The sequence below is a fragment of the Aedes albopictus genome, chromosome 3 (assembly GCF_035046485.1).
Source record: "Aedes albopictus strain Foshan chromosome 3, AalbF5, whole genome shotgun sequence".
Taxonomy (NCBI): Eukaryota; Metazoa; Arthropoda; class Insecta; order Diptera; family Culicidae; genus Aedes; species Aedes albopictus.
The window spans coordinates 63319676-63345419 of NC_085138.1; the positions used below are offsets into that span (position 1 = coordinate 63319676).

Genomic DNA, 25744 nt, shown 5'->3' on the forward strand with positions numbered 1-25744 from the left:
CATCCAATTATCTCCTAAAAATTAAATCCCTCAAATTTTATGACCACCACCGGTAGAGCAGTCGATGACCACTAGAGTGGGTCATCGTTTATATAGAAAAATGAAAAATTCAGTGGTATCCCATCAGAAGCTTTTTTGATCCCATTTCAGGACCCAAATAAGTGTGCAAAATTTTAGCACGATCGGTTATGTCTACGTTTAGCACATCGCGATTGAAGTTTGTATGGGGTTTTACATGGGAAAACACACTTTTTTGCATTTCTCTCATAACAAGCTCTAATTTTTCTAAAACCATGTAACCGATAAAGTTAAAACATAGCCTAGGGTATCCTGAAAATTTTGTCGAAGACCGCGAAGTGATCTGATGCTTATGAAAAAAGTTATAGCGTTGGCATTGCTTGACGAAACAGCATGATTTTGTTGCTATTGTTATTTCTTTACATGTTAAAACATAAACACATGCATGCGGTTCGTTGGTTACAACTATTTTCACAAGCATCGGATCGCTTTGCAGTCTTCAACAAAGTTTTTCAGAATATCCTAGGCTATCATTTTATAGTATCGGTTAAAAAGTTTCAGTCAAACTTTTTCAACTTATGACAAAAATGCAAAAAAGTATGTTTTCCCATACAAAATCCCATACAAATTTCAATTGCAATGCGCAAAGTGTAGACGCAACCGATCGTGCTCAAATTTTGCACAGATACTCAGGACCCGAAACGGAACCAAAAAAGCTTTGATCTGAGAAAACGGTTCCTATGACCCACACTAATGACCACATCCTACCTCTCCATCATGAAGGGCGGGCGACATCCACTTAAACTCGAACGGCTCCAAATAATGCCCCGGTGATTATGATGGTTCTATTGTGTGTGAAAATGCTTGCTCCCCGTCTGTCACTCAAACTCATGCACATGCACACACGCGCAAACACGAACCCACCAGGCTCCTAACGGACCTCGAAAAATCCCGCAAGCGAGGAAAACTCCCCATCCAACCACCATTATAGCGGGAAATATTTTCTGTAACCAATCGTCCGCAAAAGTGTAGCAAACAACGCAAAACACCGACAAAACGCCAACATTTTCCTCATATTGACCCCCCTCCACCCACCGTGAAGTTTTGCTTGTTTTGCCGAATCTGTTGGTAGGTCGTGTATCTGTCGAAAACAGCCACCTCCAGAGAAAACTATCAGAGAACAACAGTGAAAACGGAGAAGGATGGGGCTGCTGTAGTTTTGCCGTTTGGTTGGAGAGGAAGTGGTGAAAAAGCAAAAAACTCACGGCGGATAAATCCGTAAATTCCTAACGGCAATGGTTATGGTTGCTTCAGTGTTGCCAGTGTTGAGCTGTTTGTCATATTTTTGGCATGCTAACTGAAAGGTTTGCATATTTCGCCTGAAAGATATTTGATACGAAATGAGATTGTACAGAAATTGTATGGAACGAGCTCACCAATTTATGCAATATTAGATAAACCAAAAATAAATTAATAACCTCCCAAGTAACCTTTTTAAACAAATCGACTAGAACAGGTTCTTAGAACCATCATAAAACCACAATTAAAGATTTTAGGTTTTATGAATGTTCTCAAAACCTCTACAAGACTAATTGGTCGCCTAATGTTACTAGAGTTAAAAGAACAATACGTATTAAAAAAAATCGGTACTAGAAAAGCAAATATTGTAAGAGAAAGGGTGTTTAGCAAAGTAATGATTTCCATGTCATGGTTTTTTAAATCAAAACCTCGATCTGTCATTCATAGCACTTACAGAAAGTCTCATCTGACGATAAATGTCTCCAAAACTTCGCATTTCCATATTACGTGTCACCCAATTAGCCCCACTTGGCATCCATGTAATCGTCTGTCACTTAAATGAAACCATACAGCCTGGAGTTCGAAATGAAACGGAACTTTTGTTTTATGATGCCTCCACTCGCACAGTTTTCTCCCAAATACAGTGCGGAAAACACATGGCACCGAACACAATCATGTTCCACCACCACCCAGCCATAGACCCCCAGTAACAGCAACAACAACAACAACAACAACAACAACACGAACAATAATAATAACGACAATTCACACAACCCCAAAAAGTCAGCCGGCACACGGTAGCCAACGGCCAAAAGCTGGAAACCCGTCAACCGAAAAATAGTGGAGCGGATCCCCTCGCACCCCAAAACCTTGACTGTTGTTCTCTACCGCTGGCTGCCTTTCTGTGCGCGTGTATTGTATAGCGTGTCATGTCGTTCGACCTCCCATCCCAAACAAATCGTCCCCCTGCCACACATACCTACCTATACAGTCGATGACTGCTGACTGAATGGCATGGCTTGTGGTTGCGTGGAGGATATATGTGATGTGCACAGTAACCCCCTCCTGGTCCTGTAGGGGGAGACTGGTGCAAAATGATCAGTTTATTTTGAACCCTCTGTACAGTAGTTGAAATCGCGAAAAACACGATCGTGGGCATTTTGCGTGTGTGAAAATGTGAAAATAATGTTCTGCAAAGTTGTTACATATATTTAGAACCAATTTTTGATACTTTTTGTTTTTCTGATAAGTTTATTCATAAGTAAGATAAAAAAAACTGTTTTCTAAATAAAGCTAGAAAACTAAATGGCATCTTCGACAAAGTTGTAGATAATAGTATGCAGAAAAATGTTGCCGAGAAAACTTTTGCTCTATCTTTTGAAATAAGCGAAATATAATAAATTTAGTTCAAACAACCCTTCGCAAAGATTCAAAAAGATTGAAAAAAAAGTCAAAGTATAATGGAAAGTTATATTAAAAATTCTATCTTATACAAGTCAACTGATCAGTTGCTTTTTGTCTGTTCGATGCTTAAATAGTGTTTAATCATTTTCATTTTCTCACTTTTCGCTTGGTCGCCTTGCCAGCCCCTTGGTAGTGAGGAGTCCATTAATTTAAGCCAACCAAAGTTGTTTTATCTTTTATTTTTATTCAAGCGAATGAACAAGAAAAAAAATGAATTACTAAAATTGTATATGAAAGGCGGCCTGGTTTCAGCGTGTGTTATCTAGTATGTGATTTTTTTAATTCGTTAAAAGCCATATTTAAAAATATAAAAATATATAATTCTAATTTATATCTGTGAAACTATTATATACAGAAACAATCAAATACATAAACGCATTTTTAGTTTTTTTATCATTATTGAAGAGATTTTACAGTATCATTCGAAACTCCTGAAAATATTGCACTATTTTTTTTTTATTTTTTTTTACTTTTTTTTGTACGAAATTCATGAGAGGTTAGTTTATCGAATAAATATTTTTACTGACTAAAAATATTTTAATATCGTCACTAATATCATTAATATTTAATAGATCGAGTGTCCTACCCCATGCACATATTTCAAAAAAAAAACGTAAAATATAAACTAAAATCGGTATACTTGATAGGGATTCGTTAAAGGATAAACAAGAACCAAGATACTCTATCTGCAAAGGGATTTTGATCAAAGGATATATCAAAGAAAGAAATTGACCTGTCTTATAGACGTACTTCCCCTAACTCGCACATTAATCTCATTTGACAGGTTGCCAAGGGCTGAAAGTCTCTTAAATAAAGACAAATCAATCAATCAATCATTTGACATTTCATCACTTTTGAGTTAATCATAACGTTAGCTATCATTTGTAATGCACTTCCATAATAAAAATGTAAACCATAATAAAAATTGAGGATTTATATGTAAATGTGTGAAAAAAATACCAAATCATGAGTGCTCCATATTGACAGTACCCGCATAATAATTTCATATTGGATTTGTGTATCCTGTAAAACAAAAATTTAACGATTTTGTAGTAAATATAATATTTTTCACAGTTATTATTGAGGTACAAAGCAAGCTGTGCAAGTTTCGAGATAATCGAAATATTTTTAAAGTTTTGGTGGTTTGTCGAATAACGAATTTTTAAACTTCTAATGCCTTTTTCTTAATTTCTTATTTTACAAAGGGGACTGTTATGCGAGTGAGGGCAGCATAGATCTTGAAATATTGAAAGGTTATCCTAAAACAAAGTCAAACAATGTTGCCAATTTCAATACTCAGTTCAAGATCGCATCTCGAGGTGAACAGACGCTTTTGTTCAGTCGTCGAATTGTTTTCGGGTTTTTTGTTTTGTCATACGCGGTACAATATGTCGAGCACAGTAGCAGTGGAAAACACGTTGGCATTTCTCTTTCCGAGAGAAGCTGCTCAACCAACTGTGGCTGATATGGCCCGTTTTATAAAAACGCTGAAAGGAGATCCATCTTCGATGGAAACTGCCTACAAGATATCCGAAGAAAAAACAGTTTTCATTCGCTTCAAAAGCCAAGAAGCAATGAATTTTGTGTTCGTGAACAACCACAAATCGTTACCTTTTCATTACACCGATGGAAAGGTGACGACGGTTCGAATGTCAGTTGCTGGTAACACCCGATACGTACAGTGTATCAAACAATTGTCCGTACAGCAATTTTTTGGTCAAAATAATTTTTCATTCAAATGTTTATAACTTTTTTATACGTCAATTAAAAACGCTTAAATTTTGACCAATCATAAACCATATATTGAAGCTCCACTGGTAAAATTTTGAGCGAGATCGAGTAAGTTTTCTGAAAGTTATAGAACTTTTAGTAAAACTTATAAGATTTTTGAACACATTTTCAAAACATTATATCTCAATATGTACTCAATGAAATTTTTTCAATTTTTTTTGTGTTACAGCTTATACCTAAGGCTTTTATATGCAGCTTCGTTTGAGGTTTTATATTCACTACAAAAAATATGAAAAATCTGTATATGTTCAGAGTATTATTTGGAAATTTATCATATTTTGATCAATAAAAGTGCCAAGTGTTTTCAACTTTTTTAAACTTTCTTAATGTAATATTTTTGTACAGGACCTACTAAACTATATATGAAGAGTAGGTCCTATGCATTTTTTGTTCAGTCAATGCACTGTTATTGGTGGAAAACGTTTGGCAGATTATATGTGCAAAATATGACAATTTTTTAAATATCTTCAACTACATAAGCACATTTTTCATATTTTTTATAGTGAATAGAAAACCTCAAACGTAGCTGCATATGAAAGCCTTAGGTTTAAGCTGTAACATAAAAAAAAATGAAAAAGTTTCATCGTGTACATATTGAGATATGATATTTTAAAAATGAGTTCAAAAATCTTATAAGTTTTACTAAAAGTTATATAACTTTCAGAAAATTTATTCGATCTCACTCAAAATTTTACCAATGGAGCTTCAATATATGGTTTATGATTGGTCAAAATTTCAGCGTTTTTGATTGACGTATAAAAAAGTTATAAACATTTGAATGAAAAATTATTATGACAAAAAATTACTGTACGGACAATTGTTTGATACACTGTACGTGTTTTTGATCTTCCGCCAGAAATATCAGATGCCGATCTGGTGCTAGTGATGGCAAAGTACGGGACGGTAAAACGCACCGTTCGCGAGCGCTTCCCTGCAGAGTACCAGCTCAACATGTTTACCGGTGTTCGCGGTATTTACATAGACCTGAAGCAGGAGATCCCAGAGATTCTGTATTTCTGCAATCGCAAGGGTAGATTGTACTATGACGGGCTGGTCCAAAAGTGCTTTAAGTGTAATTCGGACACTCATTTGAAGAAGTCCTGTCCGCTTCTTCACGAGCAACAGCAGGGGAACGAACAACCATCGGCAACAATAGCGCTCAAATCCGACAAAATGGAGAAAAAAGTAGAGGAGAACTCCAGCGATGCTGATGACGTTAATGGATCGGAATCGAACAAAAAAGGAAATAACAAGAAACAATCAAAAACGAAGAAAGCAGAAGCAAAGCGTCAACGCTCTGATGCAGACTCTGACTCGGTGTTAAATCAGATAAACAAAAAACAGAACAAAGCCAACTCGTCCTTGAGCGACAGCGACAATAGTTCAACCACCATGTCTGATGCGTCTCCCAATAAGGGCAGATGTCGGATTGCAACGTACGAGTGGATCGACGACGAGAACGAACGACGACAACTAATTGAAGAGGATAAAGAAAGAATAGCTAAAGCCACCGGTACTCCGTTGAATCAGATGACCTTCTATCATGATTAATTTTTTTCGTGTTTTTTTATTTATTTTGTTGTAAACCTTAAAACTTAATTTATTATTTTATTGTAAATTTATCTATGTATGATGATGTCGGCTCCGTAAAGTGCTACGCACGCCCGAGCCTTTTAAATAAACGAACTGATTAAAAAAAAAAAATTTCAATACAATGACTGTAGCCACAAATACATAAGTTTGTATCTACAACATTAATACGATTTAATTGACTATCAGAAATATAACAATGAGATATAAATCTTGAAAAAAGACAAATGAAACCACTAGATAAATGTTTAAACCGAGGTATTTTTATCCTCAAAAGGACAGAGTGAATGACAGTATGACACCAATGACTTTTATTACTACAGTCCCAATCTATTTGCAAAGAAGAGTTCTTTGATTTACACAGTGTTTTATTTTTTAACTTTTCGTATTTCAGAATGTTTAGGACTCTCGGTGAGGCTGTAGATATCTCAGTATATTCACCAGAATCTCCTAAAAGGAACATGCAACATTTCAACACCACAACTTCAAGAACAAATCCTTCAAAGTTCTGCTTGATGATATGATGATATTGTTCTACCATCTATTGTAGCAAGGCAGCTTCCTATAGCACTGGAATAATCTGAAAAGCGATTTGATCAAGATTGTGCTGTTGTTAGCGGTCAGTCATTCTCCTGTATGAAGGGCCAAAAAGGGTTGTGCGGACCCGCAAGCAGAGACACTTGCGCGAAACCCGCTTCAGGGGAAAAGAATCTCCTTCCAGAAGGGAGTTCTCACGAACAACTGCAAAATCAAGCCCTCGATTGACAGAATACTCCCAACAGATGGGGTCGAAGAGCCCGCCCTCAATCCACGAAATGTTAACAACAAGGAGGAGGCAGTTCCAAGCTCCTGTCCAAATCGTTTCAATCGGGTGCCCTGATGGTCCCTCCCTTTCCCAATATATGATGAGATATGTATATGTAATGTATGTCAGTGTGTGTTGTGTATGTTTTATTATACATTTGTTTCAAAAACAATCATAATCATGGTTATTAAGCATTTATAAACAAAACATTTACCTGATTACTCCTGAAATAAAATGTGGATTAGCAACAAAACATTAAAAAAACAAAGCACATCAAATCTCGATCCTGGAATGTCTGCTCACCACTGATCGGCCACTTTAGGCATGAAAACAATAACAAGATCGAAATTTGATGTGGTGGTAGATCTTACGCCGCAACGCACCATTCTAAGGTGATCTACCGACGTTACGGGGCATTCCTTCAAAGTTCTGCTTCATTAGAAACTTTCACAATGCTATTGAAAAGTCCCTCTGGAACATAAATTGCTTGCTGATTCATGACAGTGCTTTTGCCCAGAAGCCTTCAAAACTTGTACCAAAAATAATTTCAAAAAGTTAATCAGACATCATATAGTACAACTTCAAAATTCCATAATTCAATAATAATACAATATCAGAAACTTTTTCAGAAGCACTACCAAATTACCCAATAAACTTCCTCAAAACTGATGCCGGATTTTTTAAACCCTTCAGCAAATATGTTCAAAAGTTTTGCAAAGAAAAAAAAAATTTTTTTTTAATAAAAATTTGGAAATTCATAATTTTTTAAACACTTGTTTCTTCAAAGTTTATTTTTTTGTCGGAATCTCCTCTCCACGAAATATTGAGTCAGAATTAGTCCTGCAAACTTCCTAAGAGAGAAAACTTTCGAAAATTCCATGAAAAATTTGAAAAAAAAATAAATTTTGTCCACAATTTTCTAGACTCCTACCAAGGACTTCGAATTAAAAAAAATATATAAAAATGATCTCAAAATTCTTCAAAATCTTCAAACTTTTCTTGATTTTCAGAAATTATTTTCAATTTTTTTAACATTTTTATAGAATTTTTCCCTGATTTTCGTTGTTGTTATTGCCAACAATTTTCATACTAAAGTTCATCAAAATCTAGTTAAAATATTTAGTAGTAAACTCTCAGAATGGAAAAAAAGAAAATCTTTTCTCTTCGAAAAAAATGTACGTCAGGATTCGCCCACACATGTGTCAAAAAAAACTTCAACACTGGTGAGCCAAACAAAAATTTCGGACATAAACTCCTCCAATACAGTGCACCTATGGATTCATATATATATTTCAGAAATTGGTATTCAAGAACCAACCAGAAACTATGTAAAAAAATCCTCCAATAAAAACTCAATTTCTCATACTGAATTCAAAATGTTTAAAGAAGTTTTAATTTGAATTTGTTTCCAATTTTTGTCTTAAATTTTGTCAGATAACCTTTTATCCATTCCATTATCCTTGGCATATATTTTCGCCAATGAAAATCCTCAACAATGTATTTAACCGTAACAACATTTGATTGGATTTTTAAAGCATAACAGCAAAGTGTTTGAGAGGATCAAAGTCAACCTAGATATCTGTAAGAAGAATGTTCTCAAACAATTCTTCAAGAATTTTCATTCAAGCATCCGGAATATTTTCCAGTAATACTGATGAGCAGATTTTTTGAATCGAAAAAAAATCGAGTGAAACCGTTCGAGCTCAATGGTTGCTTGTCCGTGATTGATCTGATCTGGTATTAAGTGCACTGAGATCCAACTGAATAAGGGGCTGGGACACTCCTCTTATGACACATTTTACAGTGACGTTACAACGTGTTGACGTCTTTTCGGTCAGATTTTGCACTATAACTCATAATCTGATATCTCATAATCTGATGAAAAATGAAAATAAGTAGCGTGATGTTACAACGTTGTAAAGCCAAGCCATTAATTCCCATTTGGAGCATACTTTTCAAATGAAAACTAACTTTTTAACAGATCATATTTATTACAAATTTTACAATGAATCCGAATATGCAAAAATATTTGAGGTTTACCTTCGTATTTACGAGTTATAGTGGAAAATCTGATCAAAAAGGCGTCAAAAGTTTGTAACGTAACGGTAAAATGTGTCTTATGCTCAAAGTGCAATTTAAGCAGCGCATGCATTTTGGATCAATACACTGCCGTTCTACGCCCGATTGTCCCATGTTATATGGGAATCCCACGGCAGTACACGTACCGACCAAGTCGTTATGATCAGTTGGGAAAGGAAAGGAATGTCAGAGTGTGATGGTTGTTGCAACTAGAGACCAAGAGCACTCTGCGTCCCCACAATCAGCACGGATGGGGTATGTGTTAGTAGGGTCGGTGATGCGATCCATGAATAGGGTATATAATTAGGTGATAGATTGTGTGTTGATTACTCTGAAGGAGAAGCGGCTCAGTTCTCTAGGTTGCATAACTTGTGAGAGTTATATGATAAATTGAGACTGTGTTGTGAAAGTTGGAAGGAAGGGAAACGGCTTTTTCAACCCTTCTGTTCTAGTGATGACTATGAACTTAGGGCCTGTCCATAAACTACGTAGACTCTTAGGGGGGGAGGGGGGTGTCTGGCCAATGTCTACGCTCCATACAAATTTCGAAAATTTTGTATGAACAAAAGTCTACGAGGGGGGAGGGGGGGTCTGAGATGGCCGAAAAAAAGTCTACGTAGTTTATGGACAGCGCCTTATGAAAATACATGAGTTGTTTATGTAGAAAAGAGAAATAGAGAAAGCATATGGCAAGATACAAAATAGAAGGAAAGGGACGGGCCGAGGGTTGAACCCAGGACCTTCTGCATACGAATCAGAAGCAGTAGCCACCAAGCAAATTCGATCAGAAATTTCACAAGACTTTCTACCCATAGGGGCGGTCCATTTATTATATAATGGAATTTTCACTATTTTCCGACACCCCCTCCCTCGCTTGTTAGATTTTTTGAATAGGAACCAAAATATTTTTGTATGGCGCGTAAGATTTCTCAAATCTTTCTCCTCCCCCCATAAACCCTTACGTAATTAATGGACTATCCCCTAAAGTTTCTGCTTCAAATCTTTCTACTTGTTTTGGGAAAATATTCCTGAAACATAGTTCACAAACTTTCCAAAAAAACTGGAATAAATCATTTCCTAAGCTTTTCCAAAAGTGTTAGCGAAAGTTTGTTTGCTGCTTTTGTAAAGACAACAACAGTAACTCCTGCCAACAAACTTCCAAAAAGGTATATTAAATCCGCGCATGAGTTTTATCGAAAGTTTGTTCAGAAGTTCAGCCAGTATCCTTTCTACAAATTTCAGCTATCTGTTCCATGTTGACGTTTATGGGTTGTTCCGGGAATTCATGAAAAAAAAGAAGTAAAGGAAAATTCTTCATAAATTTTGCAAGACAATATTTACAATTTTCAAATATTTAACCATGAATCTTAAAATTTAGATCCCAAGAGGCAGTTTTTTTTTTTTTGTATTTCAATAGAAATGTATAAGGAAAATGGATTTAGATAAATAAAATAATATGAAACGGTGTGGAGCGGACCTGGTGTGATGGTTAGAACACTTGACTATCACGCCGAGGACCTGGGATCGAATCCCACTCCCGACAAACTTGCAAAATGTGAGTTCTTCCTTCGGAAGGGAAGTAAAGCGTGGGCCCCGAGATGAACTAGCCTAGGGCTAAAAATCTCGTTAATACAGATTAAAAAAAATGAAACGAGCTCACCAATTATTCTTGAATTTGCTCTTTAGTAGTACCTGCGCCTTTGCCTCAGCATAATAAAAAATACTCATTTTACTGCACTATCCCCAAACGGTTGAAGTAAACTCTTCATTCCCAAACGTTGAATCGTCCACAACCCATCCGCTCCGCATCGTCCCATAGCAGCGCGCTGCGCTGTGCTGATGATGGTGGAAAAGCGTTCGTCGTGACGGAAAAGCGAACACAAAGCACCAGTTAGTCCGACCATCCGACGACCAACAACAAACAACAACAGATATATGACTGCGAGGCGATGGGCTCGCAGGGTAGCTTGCCGTTGTTGTTGCTGTTGTTATCCTCGCTGTTGTTGTTGGGCAGGACACGACCCGAGAAATATGTGTGGCAGTAAAATATAATGTAATGAAATAAACCTCGTTTATAGCATTTCCCGTGATGGGTTTTTTCCTGCCCCCCATTCTTCGGCGCATCTCGCCTGTGGCGGGCAGTGGGGTGGCACGACAGCAACAACAACAAAACTACGGCTTGGGTCTGACTGGAACGGGGCCGTGGGGGACAAGGAAATGAGTTGACCCGGTCGGATGCGAAATTGCTTTATAGATTATGATATGTTTGTGGGTGGGGTGGTTTGGGTGGTTGGGTTGTTTGCTAAATCAACCGAAGGTAGTGACTGTTGTGTGAATTGGAGGCTCTTCCGTGTAGTTTATGAAGGTGGATCTGGGCGCTTCTGCTAGTTTTTGTTTCCTGACGATTGACAAGTTTTGGGAAAATGGGTGTAATAATCGTATTTCATGGACAAGGTTGGGAACAGTTGAAACGATAAACTCAATTTATACACTCATATGTCCCTCTGGAAATAATGAATGCTTAGTCGCAGAAAAAACGTCGGATGATCAACTAGAAACGATGAAAATACCTATTTGCTTCCTTAAAAAATCACTTACAGGAAGGCTTACGTCCTTGGTAATGATCCTCCTTCCTTCTATTACCTTGTTGATCTTACATCTTGTAATGTCGTCTTTTTACTTTTTTATCCACAAGCAACACTTGGATGTAAAATATTCAATTCAATTTATTGTCATTCAAACTTTATAGCTCCTATGTTCTTGCCACTGCTATGACATAAATAGTTGTAATTGAAACCATCATCAGGCAACCAACGCCTTCCGTCCATGAGTACTTCCCCAGTAAGCTTTTCCAGTCCTACATGTGGCAAATGACTCTCCTCCCTACATAAACAGGCGCTTTTATCGTCTCCTTGTGTATGACTCCCACCACCTTTCAGAACGTAATGGTTATACTACCGAAGGGGTGTGTACTTCGGATCGTAAACTAAATTGCTGGCATAATTATAATCGTATAACCACATTATAATATTATCTTGCTTCAATTCAATTTGACCCGCCCACAGAACCGGTGGTGTGGTTCAATAAAAGGGGACAACACGTGTGAATTACAATTGTACATGAACTAAGAGTTCAGTGGAATGTGAGTTCATTATTCCGAACTTAGTGTCAGTTTCTCGAAAGTGACCTAATAAATTGTAATGCATATTTGGATAAGACGAAATTAATAATCCACGGAGCAAATTTTCCCAACCATAATCAATGCCAAACGGGGGTCTTGGGGGGTCTCCATTCAGCCTAGTGGTCAAGGCTATGGATCGCCAATCCGGAAACGGCGGGTTCGATTCCCGTTCCGGTCGGGAAAATTTTCTCGACTCCCTGGGCATAGTGTATCATTGTACTTGCCTTACAATATGCAAATTCATGCAATGACAGGCAAAGAAAGCCCTTCAATTAATAACTGTGGAAGTGCTCTTAGAACACTAAGTTGAAGAAAGGCAGGCCAAGTTCCGATGCGAACGTCGAGAAGAAGAAGAAGAAGAAGGGGGACTTGGAACAAGACATTGGATAAATTAAAAACTAATAAGGATTTTCATGAAATCTTGGTTCTGTTATAACCTCTTGCTCTACTAAAATTGTAAGAAAAGAAATCGTGGAAATGAATCAGTTAGAAACTGAAACAATTGTCAACCATAGAACGTTGGATAAATAACAACCTAAATGACCCACTTTTTCTGTGTGAATCGATAGCACACTAAGTTTACATTCCACCTCAACACTTTTACAACTCACTTTCCCTCAACCTCCCTCAACAAATAACAATTCCATTTACACGACCATATCAACGCCTCAACCCCGCCAATCATCGATCGCGACAAACGTTCCACCGAAGTAAGAGTACCAAGCTTCTTCCACCATCCCACCCACTCACTCGAACGACGAACCGCAAGCAATCGTGTCGGTGGTGGCGTAAACCCATTCGTCCCATAATTCAAATCCGGATCCTGTTCGCGTGTTGTTTTCCATTCGTCGACGACGACGACGGGGTGGCGACGTCGATTTGCGTGTGCAAATAGAGCTTTTACATTCCGCCGAGGCTCCACACCTCGCGCCGTGTCACCATCTTTGCACCGAACAAAAAGGAATCCGATGGGTACCCAACCCACCCACTCACCCATCTAAGTTGTATGAATGTGCAAACAATTTCTCGAATGATGTTAAATGTACTGAATGCGCGAACAATTGAAAAGGGTGGGAAGAGGCAATATTTTACCGCGCGATATAGTTCAATCCATTCAACTAATGGCGGAAGTGGAAGTCCTTGTTCTTGCACCTTAGCAGGAGAGGTACTCCCGTGAAAGGTGATGCAGAGGTTCTCAATTTCAGATTGGGAGAAACCGCAAGACCGAAACAATGTAGATGCTGTCGGAGCAACCATGGCCTGAAAGAACCTGAGTCAGATGGAATGTTACTTCCCCATGGCGTCTGTTAACCCAACTATCTAGCCTCGGGATCAACCTGTGGGTCCACCTTCTTTTGGTGGAACTGTCCCACGCGCGCTGTCATGTGACCATAGGGTCAATCTAACAGTCCTGCGTGTGCCTCTTGTGCCGCGTATTTCGAAGCACTCTATGCCTCCCTGATAAGGATGCCGATAGTCACCATACCAGTCAGTGATGACGCAGAGCGCATCATGTAACACAGTACGGTACGCGCTCGCAGCCCCCGGGCACATTAGCCTATAAATACTTATAAAGCTCTTTTGCAGGCGTAATCAACGTGGCTACCGAATGTAAGCTTATCGTCGATATCGTCGATGACGGAGCGATTCGAAGTGATAGTGCAATCGCCTACATTGATCACCCCTTCCTTGCTGCTCCGACCTTCGGTTGTTCAAAACCCCCACCTCAGTTGTATGATGAGCCAACTCCAGTTTCCTGGATCTCATCCACTCCTCCACAACCGCAATCGAGTGGGCAGTAGTCAATTCCACTTCTTCGATCGATTCAACGTAGACTTCCAGCGTAATGTCGTCAGAAAAGCCGACGATCTTCACTCCCACCGAGAATTCTAACCTCACCACATCACCGTACATGACGTTCCATAACACCGGACCCAGAATGGAACCTTGCCGGGCTCCTGAGGTTATGTGAAAACACTTCCGTCCAACCCACCTTCTTGTCATAAACTAGTATTCGATTCTGGAAGTAACTTCAGATACCCGGGTATCCACAGACGTAGCACGCTATGTCTGAACCAGCAGATTATAAAAATTGAATGTACATCGGGTTTCTTTCCATAAAACATCAGTATTCAAGCTATATTTTCATTTTCAGAAGGTTTTAAAATATTCTATCGGTGAAAATTTTTTCATACATTTTGTATGGGAGAGAAATTGACCGAAAATGAGGATTTCAAGCAAATTTGTATGAAAAACGGTCAAAAAGATGGAAAAATAAAAATTTCCCCGATAGAATATTTTGAAACCTTCTGCAAATGAAAATTTAGCTTGAATACTGATGTTTTATGGAAAGAAACCCGATGTACTTTCAATTTTTATAATCTGCTGGTTCGGACATAGCGTGCGTAGGAGCGCATCGGCAACAGCCGTCCAACTGGCATTATTGAGCGCGTTCCTTACATCCAGAGTTACTACTGGACAGTAGCGCTATCTCCGCGGTTTTTGTAAGCGAACGTCTACGGTCGACCTCCCCTTCCGAAAGCCGTACTGGGTACTCGAGAGACCATTTATACCCTCGGTGTGCCTCAACAGTCTGTTGAGGATGATCTTTTCGAGCACCTTCCCCGCCGTGTCGACCAAGCATATTGGTCTAAATGCCGACGGGTGGTTTCCCCGCGCTTAGCAATAGAACCAGACTCTGCCGCTTCCAAACCTCGGGGAAAACTCCCTCGTCCAGGCATTTCTGCATAGCAGACCTGAATAGCTACTTTTAAGGCCAGGTTCGGAACTCAGTCAGGATCTGTGGCCTCACCGACGCTAAGGAACTTTGCTACGCCCGCAAGTTCTACGTCGGTGACCTTCTTCTCATCGCCAGTCCCAGTCCCCGGTTGTCCTACGAAAGGAGGCCAAGGACTAGGATCATGGCGTGGAAAAAGCCCCTCGATGATCCGCTTCTACATCGCTGGAGATTGCTCTGTAGGAGTCATTACACCTCTCGTCTTGGCCATAACAATCCTGTAGGTATCACCCCACGGATTCGCATTGGCACTCTGACAGAGACCCTCTTGGGGACTGACATGAAAATGAGTCTACGTAGTTTATGGACAGCGCCTAGCGTATACAGTCTAATATAGATTGTATTTTATATTTTATTTAAAAACATGACTTTAAAATTGCATTATCTCAAAAAAGTGTATTCTCGAAAAATTTTTGATATTTTTTTTTTATCACAAACAGTTATTGTGTGCAGGAACCTACTGCATACTGTATCTTGGGGTTCAAATTCGTAATCCATTATTTGCGGTCTCAAATATTGATTTTAACCCAGTAGGATGTCTTAGAAAAAACTTATTTTATATACATACACTAATTTATTATCACTATTTTGGAATTTTCACGTATGTGATTAATTTACCTTGAAGAGATATGGAACTTTCTTTTTCTATAATAATTTCGGATGGCTAGGGCTCCTTCAGAAATAATTGCTATAATTTTTCAAGCAATAACAGCTGAAATTGTTAAAAAAAATACTCTGATCCCTCCAGAGATTTTTTCCAAATTTCCTACTGTGATCCCTTCGGGGCGATTTACAAAAATCCTTCCAGAAAATATTTCTAAGTGGTTTCTTAGATATCCCTGCTAGAAATCCACTTCAGATTCCCTTAGGAATTCGTGCTGTGATAGCGAATGATGGGATTTATTCAGGAATTCGTTACGGGTATAAATGTTTGTTACATTAATAAGACAGAGTAATTGTTTAATGTGTACAAAGTGTAATATTCGTGAGTTCTTTGAGTTATATTTTATTTTAACTTGCCAATATTCCCCTACACTTTTATAGGTTTCTGGCAGAATAGAGGCCCATGAAATGCAATTTTATTTTGATTTCCAACTTTCAGACCATTTTTGGACAACGGTTAAGTACTAGAGATGTATACCTTTCCCTGTCACGTACTTCAAGCTATGTGATGAAACCCGAATCGAGGTGCCCGATTAGGAGTAGTTGTCCTTGATAAAAATAAGCTATGAAAGCAGCAGCAATGACTGTCAATTAATAGGCGAATTGCCGAATCAAATACAATTCCAGGATGACTGATGGACCCAAACCAATTAATGAAACCTCGTCATCCTGTGATCAGAAGGTGTTACATGGATAACAGGGCATATTTATGATTTGTGATGTGCCGTATCAATTGATAATGTCCATTATTTATTCGTTTATTTGTATTAATTCATGTAACGTAAGCACCACCCCTTTTCTCATGTGTTACACTGTGGTGAAATCTACCTCGTATTGTATCTTACTTGTACATTTGTAAGGTTCTATGTATGTTGATTAGGCTGCGGCTTATTTTTCAAAAGTTGTTGAAACCTGGAATTCGTAAGCTTTTTTGGATTCAAATGACACAAAAAGAGAAACCTCTGAGTTTAAGCCAAAAATATTGAGATTTAGAGGTCGCGTAATCGATTCATAGTTAAATTTTCGAGTAATAAAAAGGTGTTTTAACTTCAAGTGCTATAACTTTCTCAATTTTCAACCGATTTTCAATCTTTTTCATGAATTTCTCACAAATTAAATTTTGAATAAACTCGTAGAGCATCATTTTTTTTTCCAAAATCATGCAAAATATGAGTTTTTGAAGATTTAATTTATTTTTTTCTTCTTTTTACAAAAATTTTAAACTTTAGAGTCCTATAACTTTTTAACCGTTTGACCAATTTTAAATTTTTTAGCTTGCTTTTGTAGATATTTTTGTTGCCTAAGAATGCTGTGAATAAACTGTACCTTTAAAAAAAGGTTTCAAAATAGATAAATACCAAAAACCGTTCAGAAACACGTATTTTATTGAAAAAATCCGAATTTTGGCAAAATTTTAATTGTTTTAATGCTTAATTTCGGGCTCAAAGTGAAAAAAATATTCTTAATAATCATATGGAAGCCTTAAACTTCAATTTTTGGAGTGTTCTGAATCAAAAAATATTTTCAAGTTCGAAATGCGAGGAAAAAAAATTTGAAAAAAAAAATCCTCCAATGTGTTCCATATCCCTAAATATGATGCTAAGCATCTGGTTTGGAGTAAAAAATTGCAAATAATCGTCAAAAACTCCAATTTTGCATGAAAACATCAAGTTTTAAGGCATGTTTTGGCAGTTTTTGGTGAAAAGTATCATAAAAATGACTACTTTGATGAAACGTTTGTTTGGGACAAAGATAGGCAACAAAAATATCTACAAAAGCAAGCTGAAAAATTTTTAATTGGACAAACGGTCAAAATGTTATAGGACTCTAAAGTTAAAATTTTTTGTAAAAAGAAGAAAAAATGAATTAAATCTTCAAAACTCATATTTTGAGTGATTTTGGAAAAAAAATAATGTTTTACGAGTTTATTCGAAATTTAATTTGTGAGAAATTCATAAAAAAAGATTGAAAATCGGTTGAAAATTGAGAAAGTTATGGCACTTGCTGACTCCTCCAGAAATTTGTATTATTGAGAAAATTCCAACTGGAAATGCTCAACAAAGCTCAGCATACATTCTGCTGAATTCACGAATAAAAAAAACCTGAGGAATTCTAGCAAGAATTCTGCTGGTTCACTTGAAGTTTTATCAGAAATTTCTTCTGTGGTTAGTTCAGAGATTTCTTCAAGAATTGCTGCAGAAATGACTGTAGGGATTTCTCCAGAAATTCTTCTTGTGACTCTTCAAGGCGTTTCTCCATGGATTCCTCCAAGTGTATATTCAAGTGTATATTCTGAGAATGCCTGCTGGGATTTCTGCAAAAGTTCTTTCTGTGCTTTCAATAAAAAAAAATTCCAACAATCCCTCCAGAAATCTTCATGTTCGCCAGAGAATTCCCACGAATTCCTGCAGGAGTTCCTTTTGGGATACATCCACAAATTCCTCAGAGATAACCATTAGAAAATCTTGCAGAGATTCCTTCAAACATTCTTGATAAAATACATTCAGCAATTCCTGCCGTAATTTTCCATGCATTCCTCCAGAAATTCATCTAGATATTTCTTCTGGAATTCTTTTGAAAATTTTCGTTGGCTATACAATTCAAGAAACTCGTGGTCAAAATCCTCCAGGAAGTCTTGCTGGGATTTCTTATGCAATTCCTACTGGAAATCATCCAGAAGTTGCTGGAAAGCTCCCAAGAGCAATAATTACAGAAATACTATCTAGAAATGCTTGTAAATTCCAACCAGAGTTCTTTGTAAGAATTTATAAAGAAAATTCCTTAAATAAACCATTGGATCGATTTCCGAAAGGATTCGATCAACGATCAACGATCAAATCTGACTATACATGTCAATGGTTGCTCCTCCGTGATTGATCTGAGCTAGTACCAATTGCACTGAGATCCAAATAAATAAGGGCTGGGACACTCCACTTATTCTCAAAGTGCAATTTTAGCAGCTCATGCATTTTGGATAAATAACGGCGCCGGCCACGTCCTTATAGTCAGTTGGGAAGGGAAAGGAATGTTAGAGTGTGCTGGATGTTGCTAATAAAGACCGAGAGCACCTCTGCATCCCCACAACCAGCACGGACTGGGGGTATTTGTTAGACGGAAAGGATGGGAGATCTGGGAGTCAACGTTGGGTCGGTGATGCGATCCATGGATAGGGGTTATTTATAATGTTCGTAAGGTGATAGATTGTGTGGTGAATAAGGTGAATAAGATCAAGCGGCACAGCACGCTTTGGTTGCATAACTTGTAGGCGTTATATATACACTGTGCTGTGAGTGGAAGTTGAAAGGGAGGGAAACGACTTTTTTTTCAATTCGTTTCTGGTTCTAGCAACGGCTATGAACATTTGAATATACATGAGTTGTATATGTAGAGAAGAGAGAGAGAAAGTGGATAGAAAGATACAAAGTAGGATGAAAGGGACGGGCCAGGAATTGAACCCATGACCTTCTGCATACGAATCAGAAGCGGTATCAAGTAGCGAACTACTTGGGCAGTAGCCGGTATTTTGGGCATTTTTCGCTATAACTTAGTCAATTGCAAACCAACTCATTTGAAATTTTGATAACGGCTAGGCTAGATACTATACGTATCTCCAAAAATTGTGTCAATTGGTTCAAAATTAGCTGAGTTACAACCGAAAAGAGCCCTGCCGAGATGGTTCCACTTTCCTACATGAATTTCTACAGAAACACATGGAGAAATATGTAACAGCAAGTAATGCTGGGAGAATCCCCTCAAACGTAATTTGAGAACTTCCGGCAAGAATATTTGAAGCGGAATTCTTGTATGAACCCTTGAAGAAACTCCTGGACGAACTCTTGAAAATACCGCAGCAGATGGTTTTGGAGGAATCTCAGCAGCCACTCTTGGGAAAATTCATTTCTTGAGGAATACTTTCTGAGGTATTTATTGGGAAGTTCTCTAGGAGATCCACCGAGAATTTCACTAAGAGTTTGACCGGGAATTCCTTTAGGAGTTCCACTAAGAATTGCTACAGGAGTTCTATCTGGAATACCTCAAAGCGTCCCAAGAGAATTTCCCTATTTTCTTTTCGAAGTTCCATCGGTAATTACTGTAGGAGTTTCATCAGGAATTCCTCTAGGAGTTCCATTGATAATGTTTCTAGAAGTTACGCTGGGAATCAATTTAGGAGTACTAATCGGGTGTCCCTTAAATTTTCGCCAGAAAGTCTTCCAGTAGTTCCTCCGGGAACTACTCGGAATTTTCTCAATAGCTCTACTGATTACTTTATGATTTCCACCGGGAATTTCCATAAGAGTTAACTTACAGTATAAATTTTACTAAAAAGTCGTCCATGGTTATATTGGATCCATATATTTGTGGGTCATTTCTCTCATTAAGTGGATCACTAAAAACATATGGATCGTTTCCAAAATTGTATGGATTATTTTTCATATTTTATGAATCTTTTTCATATTTTCTATGAAATGTTTTCTTATTTACTATGGATGACTTTCTATTTTTTAAGGACGTTTCCTATTTTATTGGATCATTCTATGGATAGTTTCAAACATTTCATGCCATGGTTTCTGATATTTTGAAAATACTTTTTGCAAAATTTTACGAAAAGAAGGGAGAAGATTTTTTTATGAATTCAAATGACGCTTTATGGTTTTCTGGAATGCTTCTATGGAATATTGAAAAGTTATAGATGGATCACTTGGCAATATCGCATGGAAAATTTCGTGGCTTTTTATATGCTAAAGAATATTTTCCCCACGAAAATATTTTATGTAGTCTCATGAAACAATTTAAGGCTCGCTAGTACCACCTTGAGTGTCCTTGATATCCTGCTGAAGACGAAATTTTTCTATGTACACTCCCGAAATTCCCGCCTTTTCGCGTTCGATTTCATAAGTCTAGGTCTCTCTCAAAAGATAATAAATCATACAAACTTTAAACATGTTTTGAGCGATTTTTTTTTCGAAAATATTCGTATGTAAACTAAACTTAGAGTTGGGACGTTTTCAAACAAATAAATTCAAGCTTGCGACAGAGGAGAAAAAAATTGAATGAAAGATAACGGAGATACACCCAAAACACTTTTCCAAGTTTACTTAAAAGAACTTAAACTTTTTTTCGATGGCGTCAATAATAAATTTATTTAATACCTCTATCACAGACAAACAGATGTAACTCTTAGAGGAAATTCATCAAAAGCTTTTGCCCGATGTCTTTTTCATGAGCATACTGCCACCTGTTGGTAGAACCGCGCGAGATAAGTCGGCCATGATGGATTTCGATTTATCGTGTGTCTAACACGCACACCACTACACAAATCGCCTGTAATTTTCATTTGCATCATTCAGCAACGTGTACTGTACACTGGCAAACGTCAAAGCGATCGAGCACTAGCGCATCTGGTGGAAGGATCGCGCAAATGAAATGAAATTTAAATTGATCGTTAAATGCATGTGCCAAGCCGTTTTGAAAAGTGTTACGTCTGTTTGTCTGTGCCTCTATTTTCCTGGATTTTTAGCAAAGTTCGGTAAAAGCAGCTGAAAGCTAATAGATAATAGATTCTATTATTTCTATTCTATTATTCTCACTAAAAGGAGCACATTGAGCTACATTTTCAGCTTGCTTCGTTTGACGGAACTCTAGAAATGGACTGGCAAAAACGTGAGGCAAAGTTCATTTCAGAAATCAACAATTATTTTCCAAATAATGAATTGAAAAATTGACCCGAACCATTAAACATATTTTCTCAGGAAAAGGGTGAATACATAGCTCTGAAACCATCACTACCCAGTGCTTTGAATTTTAAGCAATTCTGAAGTTTGTAAGTAGAAGCAATAGAAATTAGACTATTCTGATGACAACTAATGAAGCATACATACGTGAATTCGGCATGGATAGATAAACTACGCTTATGGCGGATTAACTTCTTTATCAATAAAGTGTTTTACCAACAACATTTATTGCTGCTAAAACCTATTCAAATATTGACTGTTTATGTTTACCCACCACTTAACGGCTCACTGCCAGCCATGTGTGCATGCAGTTCATTAAGCATAACAATATCATGGCTAATAACCAGCCTCTATCGAAAAAGCATTCCCATTAAAACGAAAATACCAACCATTGAAAATATGATTTCAACAATGTTCAATCCCCAATCCAACCGCATATGAATACATTCCATTCATTATCCAATATTGAGCCCGTGAAAAATCGCGCCATAAATAGATCGCCGCCGTCAGCGCACCCCCTAGCAGGCAGTTACGGCCTACGAACCTTTCCCGTCCCGGTTCCACACCCCCAAGCAGACAAAAAAAAAAACATTAAATGAATAAGTGTCTCGCTGTCATTCTCATCATCAATCAATCGACCGCTTGCCTAGCTGGCAGCCACCCCTTCGTCCGTTCAATCAGATCATGACCGTGGAAAACCGCGACCAAATCCCACCCGCGCGTACAGCAGCACCACCCACTCACAGAGGCCAGAGGCACGGCCACAGCTTTTGTCACGGTGGCTGCTCAATATGTTTCCTCCGTGTATGCATGTGCGTGTCATCATAACTGCAATTATGAGTGTTTTTAGTCATTATTTAAACGAACAGTTTAATCGCTGCCATCCATATTTAACGTGTCATACATACCTATGCCGACCCGTTTGTTATTCATGGCGTATTCCTGTTGTCCTCCCCTAGTCCTGATCCTTCCGATTACTACTGAATACCATTCTGCTGCATTATGGCTTTTATACAGCAAAAAGGTTAGTAGGGAAATGCTTGAATTCAAAGAAAATTTGGCACTAAATAGGATCATTCTGCCATGGGTTCTCGAAAAATTTCCAAAGGAATTCTTGAAGAATTTCCGAAGAAATACTTGAAGAATTTTCGAAAGAATTCTTCGAGGATTCCCGGTGAATGTCTAAAATCAAGTCCGCATTTTGTCCAACCACCCTACAGGAACTCTTCATTGAAATGTAGGTGGCACTTCATTGGCGCATAATGATAATAACAACAATGCAATTAAATCATTTATACATAATAATTATCCGCTACCGAATGCCTGCTGATCACCCCGCCCACGTTTCACCCATTGCAACTGCATCGAATTGTACGCTTCCGACTGTGGCAACAACCGGGTTTCCGGTATGTCTGTCCACCCACCGCAACCCCAAACATTTGCATGGCTGTACACATACGCACACATACACACACAAAACACCCACATTCATCCCCAGCTGCCAATAGTTTGTTGTATACCGGAGTAGTTAATGGTAATTAATTTCCGATTGCGTTCCCGTCTCTCCTCGCCCAGCAACAGATTCACGCACAGCAAATTCCCGGAGGACCACCGCAACCGATACCGGCCCTGGGCGCCCTGGCCGGACCGCTGACGGCGTTCGGCGGCCCGATGGGACTTCCGCATGGTGCACCGCAGAGTTTGCTGAAAGCGCCACCCGACCTGCACCGAGAGGACCTGAAAGTGCCCCTCGGGGGCCCATCCGCCGAGGAACGAATGGTAAGTTGCGTTGCGGTTTCTTTCTTTAGAATCAGGGGTGGAATGGGAAGTCAGTTCGGCACTAATGGCCGAGTGAACAACAACCCAGACCAGTAATCGTATAAGATGTTGCATGAGATGATAAAGTGGAGGCTACATGTATTATGCATGTATGCCTCCATTTAGGCGATGTAAAATGTACACATCCTGCCTCCACATCTTATTCAACATTTTATACGACCACTGGTTGACTAGGAAGGGCGAAGCTAGCTTGCCGAGATCAGGGGATAGAACACCTTAAGCTAATTACTACCTATGAGAAATTGCTCATTATTATGTATATTGGAGCATTTCCAGCTCAGCTCATTCGTCCTTTTTCAATTCAAATGAAATTTTGCTCGTGTTGTATCTACAACAGTTTTTCATGTTATTTGTTTTGCACAGTGGTGGGCACGCTTTCCGTTAACCGTTAACGCATTTCGGACGAACATTTGGTTCTATTTCCACAAAGGTCACTTAAAAGTTCACTATCATTGTTCCCCAATTTGCAAGTAAGGTGTACCTTTCTATTGAGATGAAAAAAGTTCAATTGGAACTTTATTTTTTAATTTTTATAATTGTGTATTTTAACCTATGCCAAATTCTTCACTTACAATTTGGAACTTTTTTTTTATTCTTCAACCACTTAACCTAATTTACAGCTCTTTTGTCCACTTAGGCACTGCGTGAGCGATTCCAATTGGCAGCTGCATTTAAACTTTTGTACATCGCCTAAATGTATTCTATTCTTATTCTACTATGGCAGCCTTTGCGCTGCTGTAAATTTCTACGTTGTCCATGGTAGAATGATGAGCACGTGGATGTTGATGTGTGGCTCTTGTTCCTTTTCCAGTCCGATTGGAGGTCCATTCCCAAGTAACAAAATTAATTTTAAAATGCTTTTGAAGTATTCTTCAACACCTGTTCTTTAAACATAAACCAAATTGCTCTGCAAAACGACATCAACTCAACCATAAACCCGCCATAAGAACAAAGCGGCCCATCCTAAGAAGCTCTTGGAGAGTTGTTTTTAAATTTCTCTTAAAACTTGTTGTACTTCCTTACAACTTTGTTGTATTGATGATTGATATTGATATTGATTCCCCCCGACTGCACGGGAATCGACGATGAAAATCAAAATCTGATGCATGAGTTTTTTTCTTGTATTTTTCATGTACCAAACTGTTCTCATGCGAGAACAGTTGCTCAAGAACGGATGATTGAAGATAACTACAAGAACCTTATAAAACTGTTGTTGTGTTTATGGTTTTATGAACCGAACCTTAAGTATTCTTGGAGGTGTTTTTAAAACCACATATTGACGAAGAATAGTTGTGCTCAGCTGAAACTCCGATAAGATCAACTAGAATATGCAATGTTCTGATAAAACTATCATAAAAACAAATAAAACCATAAAGAATCAAGATTGTTACTTGGGTTATGAGTTGCCGTTTCGCCGATATCCAATTATTCGGGTCCATTTGAGCTATGGAGCTCAGAAGAGGGTCAAGTGCCAGCCGCTCTCGGGGAAGAGCAACTGACGAAGTACCGGGGCCGAGGCAAACGCAATTTAACGGTTAACGGATAGTTCCCGTTAACCGCTAAATTGTGATTTCTCATCAAAAGCTCGAAAACTAAAAGATCAAATTGAACTTTTTATACTTCAATAGAAAGTTACACCTTCCTTGCAAATTGGGGAACAATTTGGGGAGTGTGAACTTTTAAGTAACCTTTGTGGAAATAGAACCAAATGTTCGTACGAAATGCGTTAACGGTTAACGGCAGCGTGCCCACCACTGTGCAACGGGGAGAGCGTTGTTTAGGGAGAGTGCTAAATCGGGGAGCGTTATTTGGAAATTAGTGCGTAAATCGAGGGAATGTGTTTTTTCAGTTTCAGAATTATTTTATGAAGATCGAAATTATCATGTTTCTAACCCGTGAGAAAACTACAAGTTATTTAGTTAAATCAATAATTTTTCAGTTTTGCTAAGTTTGGTGGCTCCCAACCTACGGTAATGCGAATTTCTCAAGAACCGAAGGTGTGAGGATGAAGTGGAAAAGTTTTTCGGATTCTATACTTCAGGGAGCACTTATCACAATGTAGTTGTATAACAAAGCTCAGTGGTTCCCAATTTGAGGTTACGGGCCAAAAGAATTTCCAGAACCGAAAGTGCTAGGAAGAAGTGCAAATGCTTTTCGGATTGATCATCTCAAGGATCAGTATCTCTAATATAGATATGTTGAAAAAAAAACAGTGAATCCCAATTTATGGTCACGGGCCACGTGGAAATCTTGAGAACCGCAAGTGTGACGACAAAATGAAAATGTTTTTTTTTTCGGATTCTACGCCTTTGAATCAACTAACATGGAATATAGCCCAGTGGTTCCCAATATGACTTTACGGGCCATGGAAATTTCTGAAGCATCGAAAGTGCCAGAAAGTAGTAAAAATGTTCATATCATTTTTTTTTCAATTCATGCCTCACGGAGCGCTGATTACAAAATAGCTGTCTTGCAAAACTCAGTGG

General features: G+C 38.2%; 1 protein-coding gene across 14 annotated transcripts in view; it reads left to right on the plus strand.

The window, feature by feature from the left end:
• LOC109413694 (protein groucho) overlaps positions 1-25744 on the plus strand; it is a 354109-nt gene that overhangs the window by 304217 nt on the left and 24148 nt on the right. For 7 of the 14 annotated variants that reach the window (XM_029871496.2, XM_062861079.1, XM_062861086.1 and 4 more), the window contains one exon: positions 22995-23198. In XM_029871496.2, coding sequence (XP_029727356.1) covers positions 22995-23198 — 204 coding nt within the window. The remainder of the gene's footprint in view (positions 1-22994; positions 23199-25744) is intronic. The other 7 variants (XM_062861077.1, XM_062861078.1, XM_062861081.1 and 4 more) reach the window with 1 other exon arrangement.